General features: G+C 52.3%; 1 protein-coding gene across 1 annotated transcript in view; it reads right to left on the bottom strand.

The window, feature by feature from the left end:
* Nucleotides 1–1,261: 1,261 nt before the first annotated feature.
* CNGB1 (cyclic nucleotide gated channel subunit beta 1) overlaps nucleotides 1,262–18,559 on the bottom strand; it is a 34,075-nt gene continuing 16,777 nt past the window's right edge. The window contains exons 18-41 of the mRNA XM_053449823.1: nucleotides 15,584–15,746; nucleotides 15,315–15,365; nucleotides 15,025–15,057; nucleotides 14,683–14,724; nucleotides 14,475–14,528; nucleotides 13,899–13,986; nucleotides 12,826–12,868; nucleotides 12,049–12,199; nucleotides 11,471–11,530; nucleotides 9,010–9,167; nucleotides 8,364–8,555; nucleotides 8,062–8,270; nucleotides 7,726–7,776; nucleotides 6,911–6,997; nucleotides 6,603–6,667; nucleotides 6,359–6,481; nucleotides 5,930–6,071; nucleotides 5,635–5,794; nucleotides 5,464–5,561; nucleotides 4,876–4,959; nucleotides 4,511–4,629; nucleotides 2,560–2,706; nucleotides 2,297–2,483; nucleotides 1,262–1,813 (exon numbers count right to left, since the gene is read on the bottom strand). Of these exons, the coding sequence (XP_053305798.1) occupies nucleotides 1,607–1,813; nucleotides 2,297–2,483; nucleotides 2,560–2,706; nucleotides 4,511–4,629; nucleotides 4,876–4,959; nucleotides 5,464–5,561; nucleotides 5,635–5,794; nucleotides 5,930–6,071; nucleotides 6,359–6,481; nucleotides 6,603–6,667; nucleotides 6,911–6,997; nucleotides 7,726–7,776; nucleotides 8,062–8,270; nucleotides 8,364–8,555; nucleotides 9,010–9,167; nucleotides 11,471–11,530; nucleotides 12,049–12,199; nucleotides 12,826–12,868; nucleotides 13,899–13,986; nucleotides 14,475–14,528; nucleotides 14,683–14,724; nucleotides 15,025–15,057; nucleotides 15,315–15,365; nucleotides 15,584–15,746 (2,714 nt within the window). The 3' untranslated portion in view covers nucleotides 1,262–1,606. The remainder of the gene's footprint in view (nucleotides 1,814–2,296; nucleotides 2,484–2,559; nucleotides 2,707–4,510; nucleotides 4,630–4,875; nucleotides 4,960–5,463; nucleotides 5,562–5,634; nucleotides 5,795–5,929; nucleotides 6,072–6,358; nucleotides 6,482–6,602; nucleotides 6,668–6,910; nucleotides 6,998–7,725; nucleotides 7,777–8,061; nucleotides 8,271–8,363; nucleotides 8,556–9,009; nucleotides 9,168–11,470; nucleotides 11,531–12,048; nucleotides 12,200–12,825; nucleotides 12,869–13,898; nucleotides 13,987–14,474; nucleotides 14,529–14,682; nucleotides 14,725–15,024; nucleotides 15,058–15,314; nucleotides 15,366–15,583; nucleotides 15,747–18,559) is intronic.

The following is an 18,559-nucleotide window of genomic DNA, read 5'->3' as shown; positions in this document are numbered from 1 at the left end:
ACGTCTGTTGGGGTTTGTGGCCATCACTGACTTCTCCTTGCAGTTACCCAATCTGCCACTGCAGGGGCAAACGGCAGCTGCCTGCTTGATGTCTGGGCTCTGTGGGGCACACGCAGGGACATCAATAAACCTCCTGTGAAGGTACTTGTACTACGGGACAACCTTTAACTGAACACGGGACACGCACTCACACCGCCATCATCAGCCCAACGGGCCGGCAGCACAGAGTCCACGGGACACGCACTCACACCGCCATAATCAGCCAAACGGGCCGGCGGCAGAGTCCACGGGACACGCACTCACACCGCCATCATCAGCCCAACGGGCCGGCGGCACAGAGTCCACGGGACACGCACTCACACCGCCATAATCAGCCAAACGGGCCGGCGGCAGAGTCCACGGGACACGCACTCACACCGCCATCATCAGCCCAACGGGCCGGCGGCAGAGTCCACGGGACACGCACTCACACCGCCATCATCAGCCCAACGGGACATGCGCCGATAACCAGCCAAATGGGCCAGCAGATTTTCTTTGAAGAGCAGCATTAAAAAGTATTACTACAGCAAGCGCCTCTGTCTGCGGTGTGACTCCTTCAATTGTTTTCTCATTGTGGTTTCCAGATAATACCGTCACAGCCCGTCACACACACACACACACACACACACACACACACACACACACACACACACAGAGTCAGACGCAGAAAAATGTAATCATACGACAAGCTTGTGTTCAGCATAACTACGCTTCAGGTCTGTTTTATTTGGGCCTCGCGTGTGGAGGCAGAAGAGGAAGCAAAACGCGTTGGCAAAAAGCCGGGCAGCCTTCCCTGAGAGGCAAGCAGGACGTCGGTGTTTCCCCTCCGATTAATGGCATGTAGAGACATCCTTAGAACTGGTCCCTGCCTAACCCATTCCACATTGAGCGAGAACTGACAGACAGACAGACAGACAGACAAGCTTTTCTACATATCAGGCTGTTAAGAGTTACCCTTTCCGGTGACCTGCTGCTACGCCAGCTGCGGGGTGACTCTTGTCCTTAATGTCTGTTAATGAAACAGAGACAATCATATCATGTGGCAGATAATCCTCCACTGACGTTGCCCCATACAGGGCAGGAGCGGGTGAAACAGCGTATACCTACCAGTCAACAGGTCCAAGATCAGGTTAGGGTGACCGAGCTGTGCCACGGGGTATTCCGCCCCAGTGCTGCACGTAACCCTGCTCATACCTCAGAAAAATGGCCCCAGAAGCAAAGGTTTCGTTTGCAGGAATAGATTTATTTAACAAAATAACAATTTTCCTTTTAATAGACATTACAGCTTTTTACTCAGAACTAAGCCTACTGTCCCCTGCCCCTTACAACAGGGCTATACTGCAAAAAGCGAGCGCAGGGCCGGGAGCGAGGACGGCTCCTCTCTCTTCACCCCCGCAGGCCCGTAACAGGCAGTTCCCGGTGTAAGCGGTTTCCGTACCTCTGCATTTATTGATGGCAGGTTGTTATCGCTTTCCAGGCCCCAATGGCCCTCTGGGTCTGACAGCAGCTTTGCTGCTTTACCGGAAAAGGGCTTAAGTTCCACCAAATCCTACATGACGCCCCTTCTTTATTTCTTTTCCTCCTCTGGTCCAGTCGCTTCCACAGAAAGGATCTGTTCGTCACCCCGAGAGGACGGGCTGACCCGAATACAAACAGTGTTGTCTGCAGACTCGGACACTATGTCAGTCGGGTCATGGTCTTCTGCTTTGATGGGGGGCACCGGAGATCGGCGGTGGACCGGGGATCCTGGGGGTACTGGGCTGGAAGTGGTTGGCTGTAGGAGGAATTACAGACATTGCGTGAGGGGCTCTGTCCATCTCCTTTCCTACGTGTTTATGGAGCTTGTTGGGGAGTAAAGCTGACGGCGCTGCTCTGCCTGATATGATTTTAATATGAAACGCTTCATTTTACTGCCTTTTCTGCATCCATGTCCGTCGTGAACAGCGCCGCTACCCACTAGTAATGCCTTTGCCTGACTGCACTCACCCCAACCTAGGGCACGGGGTATCTGGCCTGGGCTTTCTGCAGGGCCAAAATAACGCTGGCTTCTCCAGCAGAATGCCGGTTATTTCCAGCTATTGTCAGAAAGCAGCCACTGGCATTATAAGAGCTTTTCTCCCTATGTTTAGAGGTTAATGCGGAGGCCATAAGGTGAGTGCACCCTAAATTGATTAAGAGGGTCTTCACTGTGAGGGAAGTAAGAAAGGAACAATCCTGTACAATCCTCTGTAGGTTATTTCTTAGCTCCTGGACTTACCTGGACGGTTTTCTTCGTTTTAATCCGAAGCCTTAGTTTGGAAAATCCCTTAAAACCCATTTTTTCAGTAGCGGCAAGTGCAGCTTTCAGAAGCTTGGGGGTCTCGGGCCTTGGGGGGATGATGTGCTGGAATCCCTTCTGGGCAGGACCCTCGTCTTTTGGTTTGCTGGTGTTCTTAAGCATTTTCCTACAGAAGACAATCAGAGGCTGTTTCTGGCCGGACGAGAATTTGGCGTGACCACATCTTATCCCAGGAAACTTACTTTGCTTTCCTGCGCAGAAGTTTCTGAGACTCGGGATAATGAGTTAAGATTTCACTAAGATCCTTCTTATCCAGGATGAAAAGGTTGGTAAAGCCGTGTGCCACCACGTTTGCCGTGCGGCGATTTCCTCCCCCCACTGCCAGCAGACTGAGGATACAAACACACGCTCTTTACAGCCGAATAGCACCGTGTAAAAGACCCACCGATGGGGAGAACAGACACACAGAAGCACCTGAATGCACAGCGTGTACGGGAAGTATATCTAGCCAGGGACGGCCTGGGAGTGAGCTCCATTAAGGTGCTTTGCCCCCAGATACACCTGAAATGGTCTCTACATCGGGGGCTATTTAAGTAGGCACTTTTGGCCAGGTCTGTTATTACTTACCTTTTTGCTTTGTCTGCTGTTATGCGGCCTTCCCTCCTCCCAAGGTTGCCAGCAAAAACCCTCTATAGGGCACTGACTTGTAAAGGCATACGGCCGGGTGAAGGCATACCCCTCCGGTGACGGTACCGGCCAATGGAAAGGACAGACTTTGTGGTTGGGCCTGGTAAAGGCATACGGCCGGGTGAAGGCATACCCCTCCGGTGACGGTACCGGCCAATGGAAAGGACCGACTTTGTGGTTGGGCCTGGTAAAGGCATACGGCCGGGTGAAGGCATACCCCTCCGGTGACGGTACCGGCCAATGGAAAGGACAGACTTTGTGGTTGGGCCTGGTAAAGGCATACGGCCGGGTGAAGGCATACCCCTCCGGTGACGGTACCGGCCAATGGAAAGGACCGACTTTGTGGTTGGGCCTGGTAAAGGCATACGGCCGGGTGAAGGCATACCCCTCCGGTGACGGTACCGGCCAATGGAAAGGACAGACTTTGTGGTTGGGCCTGGTAAAGGCATACGGCCGGGTGAAAGCATACCCCTCCGGTGACGGTACCGGCCAATGGAAAGGACCGACTTTGTGGTTGGGCCTGGTAAAGGCATATGGCCGGGTGAAGGCATACCCCTCCGGTGACGGTACCGGCCAATGGAAAGGACCGACTTTGTGGTTGGGCCTGGTAAAGGCATATGGCCGGGTGAAGGCATACCCCTCCGGTGACGGTACCGGCCAATGGAAAGGACCGACTTTGTGGTTGGGCCTGGTAAAGGCATATGGCCGGGTGAAGGCATACCCCTCCGGTGACGGTACCGGCCAATGGAAAGGACCGACTTTGTGGTTGGGCCTGGTAAAGGCATACGGCCGGGTGAAGGCATACCCCTCCGCTGACGGTACCGGCCAATGGAAAGGACCGACTTTGTGGTTGGGCCTGGTAAAGGCATATGGCCGGGTGAAGGCATACCCCTCCGGTGACGGTACCGGCCAATGGAAAGGACCGACTTTGTGGTTGGGCCTGGTAAAGGCATATGGCCGGGTGAAGGCATACCCCTCCGGTGACGGTACCGGCCAATGGAAAGGACCGACTTTGTGGTTGGGCCTGGTAAAGGCATATGGCCGGGTGAAGGCATACCCCTCCGGTGACGGTACCCGCCAATGGACTTTGTGGTCAGGCTTGTTTACAGGACAGAGGCACCCCAGGGTGCGAATGGGGAGGGCCATTGTGATAATGGCTCACTATTTTGGGGAGGGATGGATGGCCAGAGATGACGCAGGATGATCTGGTCGCTGACTTACGCTGAGTGCGCGGTGTCTTACCAGCTGTCCTCGGGACAGGGAATGCCGCATTAGTTGGGGGGACTCCATAAGCCAGTTTCTTCTACTATGTTGTTATTAATAAAAGGGACTTTATCTCCCGTTTCAGTCTGTTTATTGGTTAATTGTCATTGAAGATATTCATGGTCATAAGTAAGAACCACGCCGAGGAGTACGTTAAGGACATATGTACCCTAATAATGTCACCTTGCTTAGGATCCATTTCTTACATGTAGCTGAGTTTCACAGACATCACCCAAAACTCACCTGATTTCTCCAAACACAGAGCCAGCTTTGAGACACACGAGGACAGTCTGTCCGTCTGGGCCTCCAAGCACCTGCACCTCGCCGGCTTTAATGATATACATCTCACGGCCGATCTCCCCCTGTAAAGCAGATTATTTAGTCTGGTTCCAGATGTCGCCCGGTTATACACCTCCAATGCCAGGGTTCCCATGACAGAGTCTTATTATTAATAAAACACCAGCGCACAGATTTATAACGTAACTAAGAAGCCGGCAGGCTCAGAGTCTGTATCTGAGCATCTCTATAAAGAGCTCAGGCAACCAGACGTGCGGCAGATACGCGGCTAACCATACGCGATAAGGGTATCCAGGCAAACATCTTATTACCTTCTTACACACATAGTCTCCAGGCAGATACACAACCGAGCGCAGTCGCTTGAGCATGTCGTAAATCATCTGCCGATCACAGCCCTGAACAGGGGAGAAACAAATGAAATCACATTAATGGGATCTGACCACAATGCAGGTAAAATAACACTCGTGCCCGTAATGATTTTTATACATGCAGGCGTTCTAGATATTTACCACACATGCAAAGTCATTACACAGAACATAAAGGGGATCAGGATGTCTCTTTTTTGACGGTTTGTAGCCGGGGTGTCTCATCTACCGGCTCACAGGTCTGGAAAGCCAGCCAAATGAAGCCTGTGTAACTTTGTTAATGATAAAAGCACAGAATGCCTGCGGAGATCGGAATTATTACTTTAAAGAAAGGGTAGTGGCTACAAGGAAGCTTTCCAGTGGAAGCGGTACAGGAATTCATCAAGTGAAAAGAATCTTTCTATGATATCAGAACAGGCGGCAATTGTCTCTTTTCTGCTGTCACAAACTATGTTAGAATTGCGCAAATGAGGCGATGGCGCCGCCTAGTGGCAAACGCAGTAAGTGTCGCGGACGTCACACAGCAGCTTTTACCTGGAAAAGGGCCACTTTGCTGACAATGTTGTAATTCACATCTATAGCGAGATCCAGCCTCATCTTATCTGGGAGCTGCACCATAAGCTCAGACTCATCTGCAAGGAAGGGCAGCAAAGTGCTCAGTAACGGCGCTGGGCCACGAACGCAAGAAGCTCTAAGTGCACTTACCCAGCATTCCCTGCGACTGCCACGTGTACTCATACCACATCTTGACACGATTCTGTACACTGCGAGGGATCTTGTAGCAGTTCATGTACTTGATGGTGCTGTCCATAGAGCTGCGATAGTAAGTCTGTCCGGCAGTGGCTGCACCAACTACGTCTCTCATCTAAAACACAGAGAGAGGACCCCTTGTGACTGGAAACTGGCCATTTCTACTGTGCCCCTCAACGCAGCGGCAAGAGACCCCACAGGGAAGCGTGCCGTGCCCAGGATGTGCCCCGTTCCAGGCCCTTTAACTCACCTGACCAATCATGACAGAGAAGGCAAACACACCCATGAAGTAATTGAGGAGCTGGAACCATAACTCAAAGAGCGTCGTCGGATCAGGGAGGCCTCCAATCGTAATCAATGTCTTTACAGCCCAGTAATAGCAGCGGATATAACTGCGTGAGGAACACAGGCGAAAGGTGATAACACGGCATACAGCAGGGGCAGCTCGAAGAGGCGCCGAGCGATCGCTTGCCTCCACATTCCCTACCTCTGATCTGCTGCTCTTTCTACCCAGGGTTCTTATGTTCTTTCTGTCACACTTACCATGTGTTACCCCAAGTACCCCACTTATACTCTTCTGGGGAAAGCACACAGAACGCACACAGCACGCCGTCTACAGTACTGAACAAATTCAGCCATCCGAGAAAATGTCAGCTCCCGCGGTTTGGGGGCCACTTACCTATTTCCCTCTCCATCATACACCCACTTGGTGGATCTCAAGCCTTCAAAGTCAGACGCCCAGTAATAGAGGCAAGCGTTCATGTGAAGACAGTACAGAAGGTACGCCGTCGTCCGGATCACCCTGCATTAAGGAAAGCGTCACTGAACGGCTACAAGGATATAAACACCCCCCAGCTCCATTCCGCAGGGGCAGAATCCGGGAACTGCCCACCCCTTCAGCAATATCCTGACAGCTCACTGACCTGTAGATGTACGCCTTGCTCAGAATCGCCTCCAGACGGTTGTTAAATTCAAAGAATGCCATGTACTGCAGAGAGAGGGACCAGGCATTAATAAAGTCTCTCTCCCTTCCCTATATCCAGGCCTGGTAACACCGAATGAGCCCATTTCATCTAGCTGGACCGTATCCGTCACGGAGGACACAGGGGCCACGGAGAAGCCCGGAGGGTCCATGGAAATAACAGCAGCACTAGGGTCTCTATTACACATTGCTAACACCGGACCCACAGCAGCCTCCAGCCTCTGCAATCACACAACGGAGAGAACCAACCTTCAAAATGCGAGGTAACCGGAGAATGGATCTGACACCAAACTTAAAGTACAGAAGATCCAGCGGGAGGAGAGAGATGACATCCATCTAAACAGAAAGAGAAAGCGCGTTACAGGGAAAGCAGCAGTGTCTCCCCACCAGGGCCAAGCTCTCCTCTACACCGGACCCGAGGGAGCCAAGCTCTCCTCTACACCGGACCCGAGGGAGCCAAGCTCTCCTCTACACCGGCCCCGAGGGAGCCAAGCTCTCCTCTACACCGGACCCGAGGGAGCCAAGCTCTCCTCTACACCGGACCCGAGGGAGCCAAGCTCTCCTCTACACCGGACCCGAGGGAGCCAAGCTCTCCTCTACACCGGACCCGAGGGAGCCAAGCTCTCCTCTACACCGGACCCGAGGGAGCCAAGCTCTCCTCTACACCGGCCCCGAGGGAGCCAAGCTCTCCTCTACACCGGACCCGAGGGAGCCAAGCTCTCCTCTACACCGGACCCGAGGGAGCCAAGCTCTCCTCTACACCGGACCCGAGGGAGCCAAGCTCTCCTCTACACCGGACCCGAGGGAGCCAAGCTCTCCTTATACACCGGACCCGAGGGAGCCAAGCTCTCCTCTACACCGGACCCAAGGGAGCCAAGCTCTCCTCTACACCGGACCCGAGGGAGCCAAGCTCTCCTCTACACCGGACCCGAGGGAGCCGACATGTCAGGTGCAATGTCATCCACGCCAGTAAGAGTGCCATGCTGCCTGTACATCAAACAAGAACCCCCTGAAATCCTGGAATGGAGAATAGCTGTGCTGCAAATGATCGATGTGTGGAGTACCTTAAATCGTTCGGACTTGATGTAGTTTTCCCGCATGTCTTTCTTGCTGGTCTGGAGAGGAAGACACAGACAGTTAGACCGCGTGAGGATTTGTTTTGAAGCCATTTAACCTCCGAGCAGCTACGTGGCCAGACGTCCTGGAGGCTTACGGCCTTCTCAACTGTCCCACAAATAATTGACAAGTGTTCCATTCTTGCTACAGACACGTTGGGACAGAGGTGTGTCGGGTACAAACACCTGGGATATGTCACGTGCAATTCACAATTAACCTGCATGTGAGTTATTTTACGGGCGGCTTCCTGTCTGACGGCTAAAACGCCACTCATTGTAACTCACAATGATGTCGCCTCCACGCACAAACTGCAGTCGCACTTGGAAGACAACTATGTCCAGCAGATATATGAGGTCACACAGGTAATCCATTAGCAGCCAGTAATGGATGTTACTGGGAGTCTGATAGGGGAATGCCCAGCGAACAGGGATGAGCCAGCAGTTCCAGTTCCAGGCCATCACCACGAAAAACAGCCACAGCACATACATGAGATCTGCATTAGGAGAGAGGGAGACATGCTGGATCCTTGTGGCTAGCTGCTCGGTAATGTGTGCCAATCCCATGGACCCCGTTGTTTGCTCCTTACTGGTCAGAGGATCGATGCTGGATGGGAACTCGTATTTCTTGAGGCGGTGTCGCCACGGCCGGGTTTTAAATTTGCAGCACAGCATATCGCAGTAATGTTCCTCCCCAGCGGGGGGCTCCCCTTCTCTCTTTTTCTCCTCTGCGGGGGGAGGTGGCGGCGGTGGAGCTGCCGCCGCAGGCTTTTTAGAGGGGGCTAGAGGAGAAGTAAACTATCAGTACATAAAATGCCAAAGAATGGGTAAAATCACACAAAATCATTACACTGGCTAATGCTGGTAATGCAGCACAACAGCCAAACAAACGATTAAACAAGAGGATGGTAAATCACCCCAAACAATGCATGCAACACCCATGCCACGGCGTACTATAAACACTACCTACTAGGATTGACACAAGCAGCTTTAAGGAAGACAAGTCACCATATACCATGTTAAACAGAAGTATATGTTCAGCACGTGTGACTGATCAGAACAGATGCATAGCACGGAGCGCGGCCGTGACATCCGTAACATAGCGTGTCTCTGTCTCCGAAGCAGTATGTCTAATCACTCTCACCCCGAATGAGCCACTTACTGACATCCCAGCGCAGAGTACCTGGCATAAGAGAAAAGCTGATTGCCATGCAACGTGGTGACGCTGTTACTCACACGCGGCGGGGCTCTCCTCTTCTGAGGACAGCTCAGGGTCTATGAGCCTCTCCTTCACGCGCTCCGTGCGGTCCTTGAAGAGTCTGACCAGCTCCTGCAGACGCTCTGTAATGATGGCGCTGCTTTGACTGATAGAAGATGCCGACCTCTCCATTGGCCTGAGATCACAGAAAAGACAGGAATTAGAGACATAACAAGATGCTAACAGAAGTAATACTCCCTGTGACAGGCGGGGCGCGGGGTAAATCTGATACAGTATACACCGATACCCCCGAGTACAGCACAAACATGTTCACAAGATGTAATACTCCCTGTGACAGGCGGGGCGCGGGGTAAATCTGATACAATATACACCGATACCCCCGAGTACAGCACAAACATGTTCACAAGATGTAATACTCCCTGTGACAGGCGGGACGCGGGGTAAATCTGATACAGTATACACCGATACCCCCGAGTACAGCACAAACATGTTCACAAGATGTAATACTCCCTGTGACAGGCGGGGCGCGGGGTAAATCTGATACAGTATACACCGATACCCCCGAGTACAGCACAAACATGTTCACAAGATGTAATACTCCCTGTGACAGGCGGGACGCGGGGTAAATCTGATACAGTATACACCGATACCCCCGAGTACAGCACAAACATGTTCACAAGATGTAATACTCCCTGTGACAGGCGGGACGCGGGGTAAATCTGATACAGTATACACCGATACCCCCGAGTACAGCACAAACATGTTCACAAGATGTAATACTCCCTGTGACAGGCGGGACGCGGGGTAAATCTGATACAGTATACACCGATACCCCCGAGTACAGCACAAACATGTTCACAAGATGTAATACTCCCTGTGACAGGCGGGACGCGGGGTAAATCTGATACAGTATACACCGATACCCCCGAGTACAGCACAAACATGTTCACAAGATGTAATACTCCCTGTGACAGGCGGGGCGCGGGGTAAATCTGATACAGTATACACCGATACCCCCGAGTACAGCACAAACATGTTCACAAGATGTAATACTCCCTGTGACAGGCGGGACGCGGGGTAAATCTGATACAGTATACACCGATACCCCCGAGTACAGCACAAACATGTTCACAAGATGTAATACTCCCTGTGACAGGCGGGGCGCGGGGTAAATCTGATACAGTATACACCGATACCCCCGAGTACAGCACAAACATGTTCACAAGATGTAATACTCCCTGTGACAGGCGGGACGCGGGGTAAATCTGATACAGTATACACCGATACCCCCGAGTACAGCACAAACATGTTCACAAGATGTAATACTCCCTGTGACAGGCGGGACGCGGGGTAAATCTGATACAGTATACACCGATACCCCCGAGTACAGCACAAACATGTTCACAAGATGTAATACTCCCTGTGACAGGCGGGACGCGGGGTAAATCTGATACAGTATACACCGATACCCCCGAGTACAGCACAAACATGTTCACAAGATGTAATACTCCCTGTGACAGGCGGGACGCGGGGTAAATCTGATACAGTATACACCGATACCCCCGAGTACAGCACAAACATGTTCACAAGATGTAATACTCCCTGTGACAGGCGGGACGCGGGGTAAATCTGATACAGTATACACCGATACCCCCGAGTACAGCACAAACATGTTCACAAGATGTAATACTCCCTGTGACAGGCGGGGCGCGGGGTAAATCTGATACAGTATACACCGATACCCCCGAGTACAGCACAAACATGTTCACAAGATGTAATACTCCCTGTGACAGGCGGGACGCGGGGTAAATCTGATACAGTATACACCGATACCCCCGAGTACAGCACAAACATGTTCACAAGATGTAATACTCCCTGTGACAGGCGGGACGCGGGGTAAATCTGATACAGTATACACCGATACCCCCGAGTACAGCACAAACATGTTCACAAGATGTAATACTCCCTGTGACAGGCGGGACGCGGGGTAAATCTGATACAGTATACACCGATACCCCGAGTACAGCACAAACATGTTCACAAGATGTAATACTCCCTGTGACAGGCGGGGCGCGGGGTAAATCTGATACAGTATACACCGATACCCCCGAGTACAGCACAAACATGTTCACAAGATGTAATACTCCCTGTGACAGGCGGGACGCGGGGTAAATCTGATACAGTATACACCGATACCCCCGAGTACAGCACAAACATGTTCACAAGATGTAATACTCCCTGTGACAGGCGGGACGCGGGGTAAATCTGATACAGTATACACCGATACCCCCGAGTACAGCACAAACATGTTCACAAGATGTAATACTCCCTGTGACAGGCGGGACGCGGGGTAAATCTGATTACCATGTTCAGAAAGTGCCCCACTTAGTGAGCGCTAATAAGGCAATCGCACCCGCAGAGTGCAGCTTTTGGGGCCGCCCGGTAAACCTGATACATTACACATCCCAGCCGTCTTACTCTTCATCCTCGGCATCAGGCGCATCTTCCCCGTCTGCTTGGGACACCGTCCTCTTCCTACTACAAATAAGGGACACGGGTCAGAATACCAAGCGGCGAGTGGAACAAGCGTCACGTTCACCAGGATCATTGTCTCGTCTATACCGGGGATGCTCGTTAACAATGTGAGCTGAGCATTCAGCGGCCCTTGTCAAGAACTCGGCAGGGAATTCGCTTTTATGTACTCTCCCATTCTACCACCTTTGCCTGACTCGGCTTTGAAACTCCGATTGAGCCAAGCAGGGCAATCATTCAGCCCAAATCAAGCCAAGGAACAGTTTCTTCTTATCCTCCCTGGAACCAGCAAAAACACCCCAAAAATCCCAATCCTGACTTTAGCCCCAGTGGCAAAACATGGATAAGACAATAACAGGGTGCCCCATCCCCAGGGCACGGCCCCTTCAAGCACCTGCGCTGGGCAATGACTCCCCCCGGGAAGCACACGCAGTGTCGCAGTGTTACCCCCACATGCTCCAGGGGCATAAATGCCACACAATCAATAAATGAACAGGAAGGTGCCGGCTCCAGCCTGGCATTACCTCTTTGCTGGCATCGATGTGCCAGGTACAGCAAGAGTCCTGTACGGGGACGCTGGTGGCTTCACGGGGATTTCATATGTGAGGGCCGTCGTGATGCTTCCTGAATCCACATCCTCGATGCTGACAGCCGGGTGACCAAAGGACACGCGATCTAGGAGGGCAGACATGCGGGGGAACCTTACATGTAACAAAGCTTTGCCGGATACAGGTGAAAAGCACACGTTCAGAAATAGACAATACGTGGTTTCTTTAAACAAGGAGAATCTGCGCAGGCACAGTAATGAAGCAAAAAGCACCGGGCTCAGTCTACCTAAAGCGTGGCTTGGGGAGCCGCTATCTCCGAGGAAGCTGGGGTTCACTAGCCCTTGTATACAGCTCGGGGAACGAGGAGAGGAAGCTTGGTAGATGGGCACATTGGGGAGGTGATTAATGGTTTCAGGTAAAGCAGCCGGGGACCGGGCATCCTCAGAGACCAGCCGGGACAGCTCTACGTCTGCGCTGTGACGGGACATGGTGCCAGAAATCGCAGGGAACAAAGCGAGCCGAGCATCGGACCTGGGAACACAGGAGGCGGAAATCACGCGGGAGGCTTCACGCACATTACATGCGCTCAAGCAGAAATCATATACATTATTAACGGAGGGAAGACACTTCTGCGAGAAGCAACCATCCGCTACGCACAGTATTATCTCATCAGCCATTTCCAGTGACCACGCGTAATGCTGTCAGCTACAATACGCCACAGATTTAACAGACGCCGCTACCACAGACAGTTACCTGCTTCCTCAGCTGAAAAGATGCCCGCCGCGCGTTCCAAAGCCTGGAAAACAGAGAGGTGCATGTCGGGAAGGAGAGCGAAAGCCCCCGCTTAACACTTTAGACCGTGATTCGGCCCCCTCCTTCAAGCCGTTTCACCGATTCAGTGAGGAGCGTGCAGACCACGTCATCCAAAACCTTCAGAAAGCTGCGCGACCAGATAATCTATCAGCAGCAGGTGGCACACCGACACCCCAAGGCATGTGACCCACGTGGGCTCTGGGGCAATCGTTTCCCTATCATCTCTTCCCAACTACCCCTGCAGAATCCCCTAATGCCTGCGAGAACCTCTAGCGACACTGAGTGCTCACGTCTCCAGCATCCTAACTGTCACCCTCCACCAGAAACCGGGGTGTAAGACAGGCACGCAACCAGAAATCGGGGTGTAAGACAGCCACGCAACCAGAAACCGGGGTGTAAGACAGGCACGCAACCAGAAATCGGGGTGTAAGACAGGCACGCAACCAGAAATCGGGGTGTAAGACAGGCACGCAACCAGAAACCGGGGTGTAAGACAGGCACGCAACCAGAAATCGGGGTGTAAGACAGGCACGCAACCAGAAACCAGGGTGTAAGACAGGCACGCAACCAGAAATCGGGGTGTAAGACAGGCACGCAACCAGAAATCGGGGTGTAAGACAGCCACGCAACCAGAAACCAGGGTGTAAGACAGCCACGCAACCAGAAACCAGGGTGTAAGACAGGCACGCAACCAGAAACCAGGGTGTAAGACAGGCATGCTTCCGGCAGTGTGCCCATCCCCAGACACCCACTGCAAGGGTAAGAAAGTGGCAGGAACTGAAAGAAGTTACTATAGAAACTGTGTATGAATGTATGTATATTTACACATATATATATATATATATATATATAGAATCATTCAATCATTTCTAACAGCACAGGTTAGCACAGCCTCCCTACGTCCCGCAAAAACTATTGGAAATACACATTTTTTATTGCGCCGAGGGGGTCTCCGTGCACTGCCCCCCCGGATAAGTAACACGCCGCATCCGACATGAATGGGTGTACAGTACCTGCATGTAGTGTGCAGTCTCTTCAGCGTGAACCGGGGGACGAACGGACGCGTCCAGGTATTCAGAGGGACCCTCCAAAATCACCTGTCTGAGGAGCGGAGAGAAGAAATGTCACACGACAGACATCAGCGCATGAAGAGGAGGTGCTCCGTCCCCATCGCTACGAGGTTTTATTAAATAAAAACCCTCAGTAACCCGTATGGATGGGAAACTCCTGTATCGAACCGCAACTAATAAAGACACCTACGACACACAACCAGATCTAAAGTAAGAAAAGCTGAGAGGACGAGACCCCCCAAAGCACCCCGCTGGAGATGATCTCTAAAAAGGGTTTGCATACGGGGAAGATTAGTGTTTAAATCCTATGTCTCGCTAATCAGCTTGAGCGGGTGCAATGATCGGATGGCGAGCAGCTCCTTTCCGGCTGAGCCCAGGGACCCACTGTTGCCAGGAGAAGCCCATCCGTAGTCAGGGCATGAGGAGTTGCTAAGAGACAGCCGTGCGTTTCTAGGGATCTAAACGTCAGCCTTTTCCATTCAGAGAGTAAAGCCTCGTGACCCAAAAGGAGGCACTTACTGCGACACCTTGGTCTCCTCCTCACTTTCACTGTGATAACAGGACATCAGGAGCCTGAGGAAACAGACGGTATGTTAAACACATTAGCCCGTCCCGGGTAGCTTGATGGAATCACGGCATTATGTGCGTCTGGGAGCGCACAATGCTTCTGTAATTAACGCGGACAGGCAATGAGTCTCCATTACCGAAGTGTGATACCTACTCAGACTCATCTTCATCTTCTTCTTCTTCCATGATCCAGGACAGACGCCTAAGAGAGAGACACGTCAGAGTGCACGTGGCACATCACATCCATGCGAACGTAAGCGGTCCTCACGGGTTTAAAGGCCAGCGTCACACATCAGACACACGCTTCCACTCACATACCCGTCTCACACTCCGGGCTCCACTCAGTCCTGGGACTTCCCAGGGGAAACACGCGGCTCACACGGGAAGCAGAGCACTGATCCCTGGCTAATCCCCTATATAAATTAGGGCTGAATAGAAGCATTATTATCCAGCAAATAATCTATGTCAGGGGGCCAGATCAGAGCCATACGTGCCGACTTACTCATTCTCAGACTCCATGGGGTCCTTTTCTGCCCTGCGGAAACAAAGTCCCAGTAAAAAGGTCATTATGACATCTGCACCCCACAAATCAGCCATGTCCATTCAGTAAATGTGAGCAAGAAGACATCTGGGGCCCTATCTGGCCCCCTGGACAACAGGGGTATAGGGATAACTCAACTTTGGTCTGCACTTAAATAACAGGTGGGTTTCGGTATGAAGAGCAAATGATGGAATTACTGCACAAAAGGCAATTCTCTATGTAAATAACGAGCACGTAACCCCCATGTTTACCATGAGTTCCCTTTCCCACGTTCGATGGCCGCGCACAAATTATACATCACTCTGATCAGAGAAATACATAAAACATAATAATTATGGGAAGAGTCCAGGCCGCATATAGACTGACCCCCGTGTGGCGGCAGCGAGAAGTCAGGACGTATCTGTACGTACTAACGGGCTTCTCGTCACAGATTTTAAGGATGCACAGGTATGTCCTAAAGGGACTGAAGGGGTTAACTACAACCAGCAAAGAACATTACACACCAAGAGCTGCAGCTTACCCTCTCGCCTCCTCGCGTTCTTTCGGGGGCCAGGATGGAGCTTCACGCGTGTCCTCTTCATGCGTGTCTTCTTCATGCACAGTCTCTTGCTGTCCAGCCTCTGTTTTCAGACGAGACTCCAGATCCTCTGTCAGCAGGCTGTCCTCCGCAGTCTCCTGCATCGCTGTCAAAACCGACGGAAAAGAGGCCACAATCAGCCAGGGACGCCACCGGTCGCTCGCGAGTAAATAACAGGGGCGCCACCGGTCGCTCGCGAGTAAATAATAATAATGCTAGTAAATAACAGGGACGCTACCGGTCGCTCGCGATTAAATAACAGGGGCGCCACCGGTCGCTTGCGAGTAAATAATAATAATGCTAGTAAATAACAGGGACGCCACCGGTCGCTCGCGATTAAATAACAGGGGCGCCACCGGTCGCTTGCGAGTAAATAATAATAATGCTAGTAAATAACAGGGACGCTACCGGTCGCTCGCGATTAAATAACAGGGACGCCACCGGTCGCTCGCGAGTAAATAACAGGGGCGCGACCGGTCGCTTGCGAGTAAATAATAATAATGCTAGTAAATAACAGGGACGCTACCGGTCGCTCGCGATTAAATAACAGGGGCGCCACCGGTCGCTCGCGATTAAATAACAGGGGCACCACCGGTCGCTCGCGATTAAATAACAGGAACACTACCGGTCGCTCGCGAGTAAATAACAGGAACGCTACCGACCACTCGCGAGTAAATAACAGGGGCGCCACCGGTCGCGATTAAATAACAGGGACGCCACCGGTCGCTCGCGATTAAATAACAGGGACGCCACCGGTCGCTCGCGAGTAAATAACAGGGGCGCCACCGGTCGCTCGCGAGTAAATAACAGGGGCGCCACCGGTCGCTCGCGATTAAATAACAGGAACGCTACCGGTCGCTCGCGAGTAAATAACAGGAACGCTACCGGCCGCTCGCGATTAAATAACAGGAACGCTATCGGCCGCTCGCGATTAAATAACTGGAACGCTACCGGCCGCTCGCGATTAAATAACAGGAACGCTACCGGCCGCTCGCCAGTAAATAACAGGAACGCTACCGGCCGCTCGCGATTAAATAACAGGAACGCTACCGGCTGCTCGCGATTACATAACAGGAACGCTACCGGCCGCTCGCGATTAAATAACAGGAACGCTACAGGCCGCTCGCGATTAAATAACAGGAACGCTACCGGCCGCTCGCGATTAAATAACAGGAACGCTATCGCCCGCTCGCGATTAAATAACTGGAACGCTACCGGCCGCTCGCGATTAAATAACAGGAACGCTACCGGCCGCTAGCGAGTAAATAACTGGAACGCTACCGGTCGCTCGCGATTAAATAACAGGAACGCTACCGGCCGCTCGCGAGTAAATAACAGGAACGCTACCGGCCGCTCGCGAGTAAATAACTGGAACGCTACCGGTCGCTCGCGAGTAAATAACTGGAACGCTACCGGTCGGTCGCGAGTAAATAACAGGAACGCTATCGGCCGCTCGCGATTAAATAACAGGAACGCTACCGGTCGCTCGCGATTAAATAACAGGAACGCTACCGGTCGCTCGCGAGTAAATAACTGGAACGCTACCGGTCGCTCGCGATTAAATAACAGGAACGCTACCGGCCGCTCGCGAGTAAATAACAGGAACGCTATCGGTCGCTCGCGAGTAAATAACTGGAACGCTACCGGTCGCTCGCGAGTAAATAACTGGAACGCTACCGGTCGGTCGCGAGTAAATAACAGGAACGCTATCGGCCGCTCGCGATTAAATAACAGGAACGCTACCGGTCGCTCGCGATTAAATAACAGGAACGCTACCGGTCGCTCGTGAGTAAATAACTGGAACGCTACCGGTCGCTCGCGAGTAAATAACAGGAACGCTACCGGCCGCTCGCGATTAAATAACAGGAACGCTACCGGCCGCTCGCGATTAAATAACAGGAACGCTACCGGCCGCTCGCGATTACATAACAGGAACGCTATCGCCCGCTCGCGATTAAATAACAGGAACGCTACCGGTCGCTCGTGAGTAAATAACTGGAACGCTACCGGCCGCTCGCGAGTAAATAACTGGAACGCTACCGGTCGCTCGCGAGTTAATAACAGGAACGCTATCGGCTGCTCGCGATTAAATAACAGGAACGCTACCGGTCGCTCGCGAGTAAATAACTGGAACGCTACCGGTCGCTCGCGATTAAATAACAGGAACGCTACCGGCCGCTCGCGAGTAAATAACAGGAACGCTACCGGCCGCTCGCGATTAAATAACTGGAACGCTACCGGTCGCTCGCGAGTAAATAACTGGAACGCTACCGGTCGGTCGCGAGTAAATAACAGGAACGCTATCGGCCGCTCGCGATTAAATAACAGGAACGCTACCGGTCGCTCGCGATTAAATAACAGGAACGCTACCGGTCGCTCGTGAGTAAATAACTGGAACGCTACCGGTCGCTCGCGAGTAAATAACAGGAACGCTACCGGCCGCTCGCGATTAAATAACAGGAACGCTACCGGCCGCTCGCGATTAAATAACAGGAACGCTACCGGCCGCTCGCGATTAAATAACAGGAACGCTACCGGCCGCTCGCGATTACATAACAGGAACGCTATCGCCCGCTCGCGATTAAATAACAGGAACGCTACCGGTCGCTCGTGAGTAAAAACCTGGAACGCTACCGGCCGCTCGCGAGTAAATAACTGGAACGCTACCGGTCGCTCGCGAGTAAATAACAGGAACGCTATCGGCTGCTCGCGATTAAATAACAGGAACGCTACCGGTCGCTCGCGAGTAAATAACTGGAACGCTACCGGCCGCTCGCGAGTAAATAACTGGAACGCTACCGGTCGCTCGCGAGTAAATAACAGGAACGCTATCAGCCGCTCGCGAGTAAATAACAGGAACGCTACCGGCGGCTCGCGAGTAAATAACAGGAACGCTATCAGCCGCTCGCGAGTAAATAA

This window comes from Spea bombifrons, chromosome 10, assembly GCF_027358695.1.
Source record: "Spea bombifrons isolate aSpeBom1 chromosome 10, aSpeBom1.2.pri, whole genome shotgun sequence".
In the NCBI taxonomy this organism is placed as follows: domain Eukaryota; kingdom Metazoa; phylum Chordata; class Amphibia; order Anura; family Pelobatidae; genus Spea; species Spea bombifrons.
Note: the sequence above shows the minus strand (reverse complement) of the source record. Positions and strands in the feature narration are given on the sequence as shown.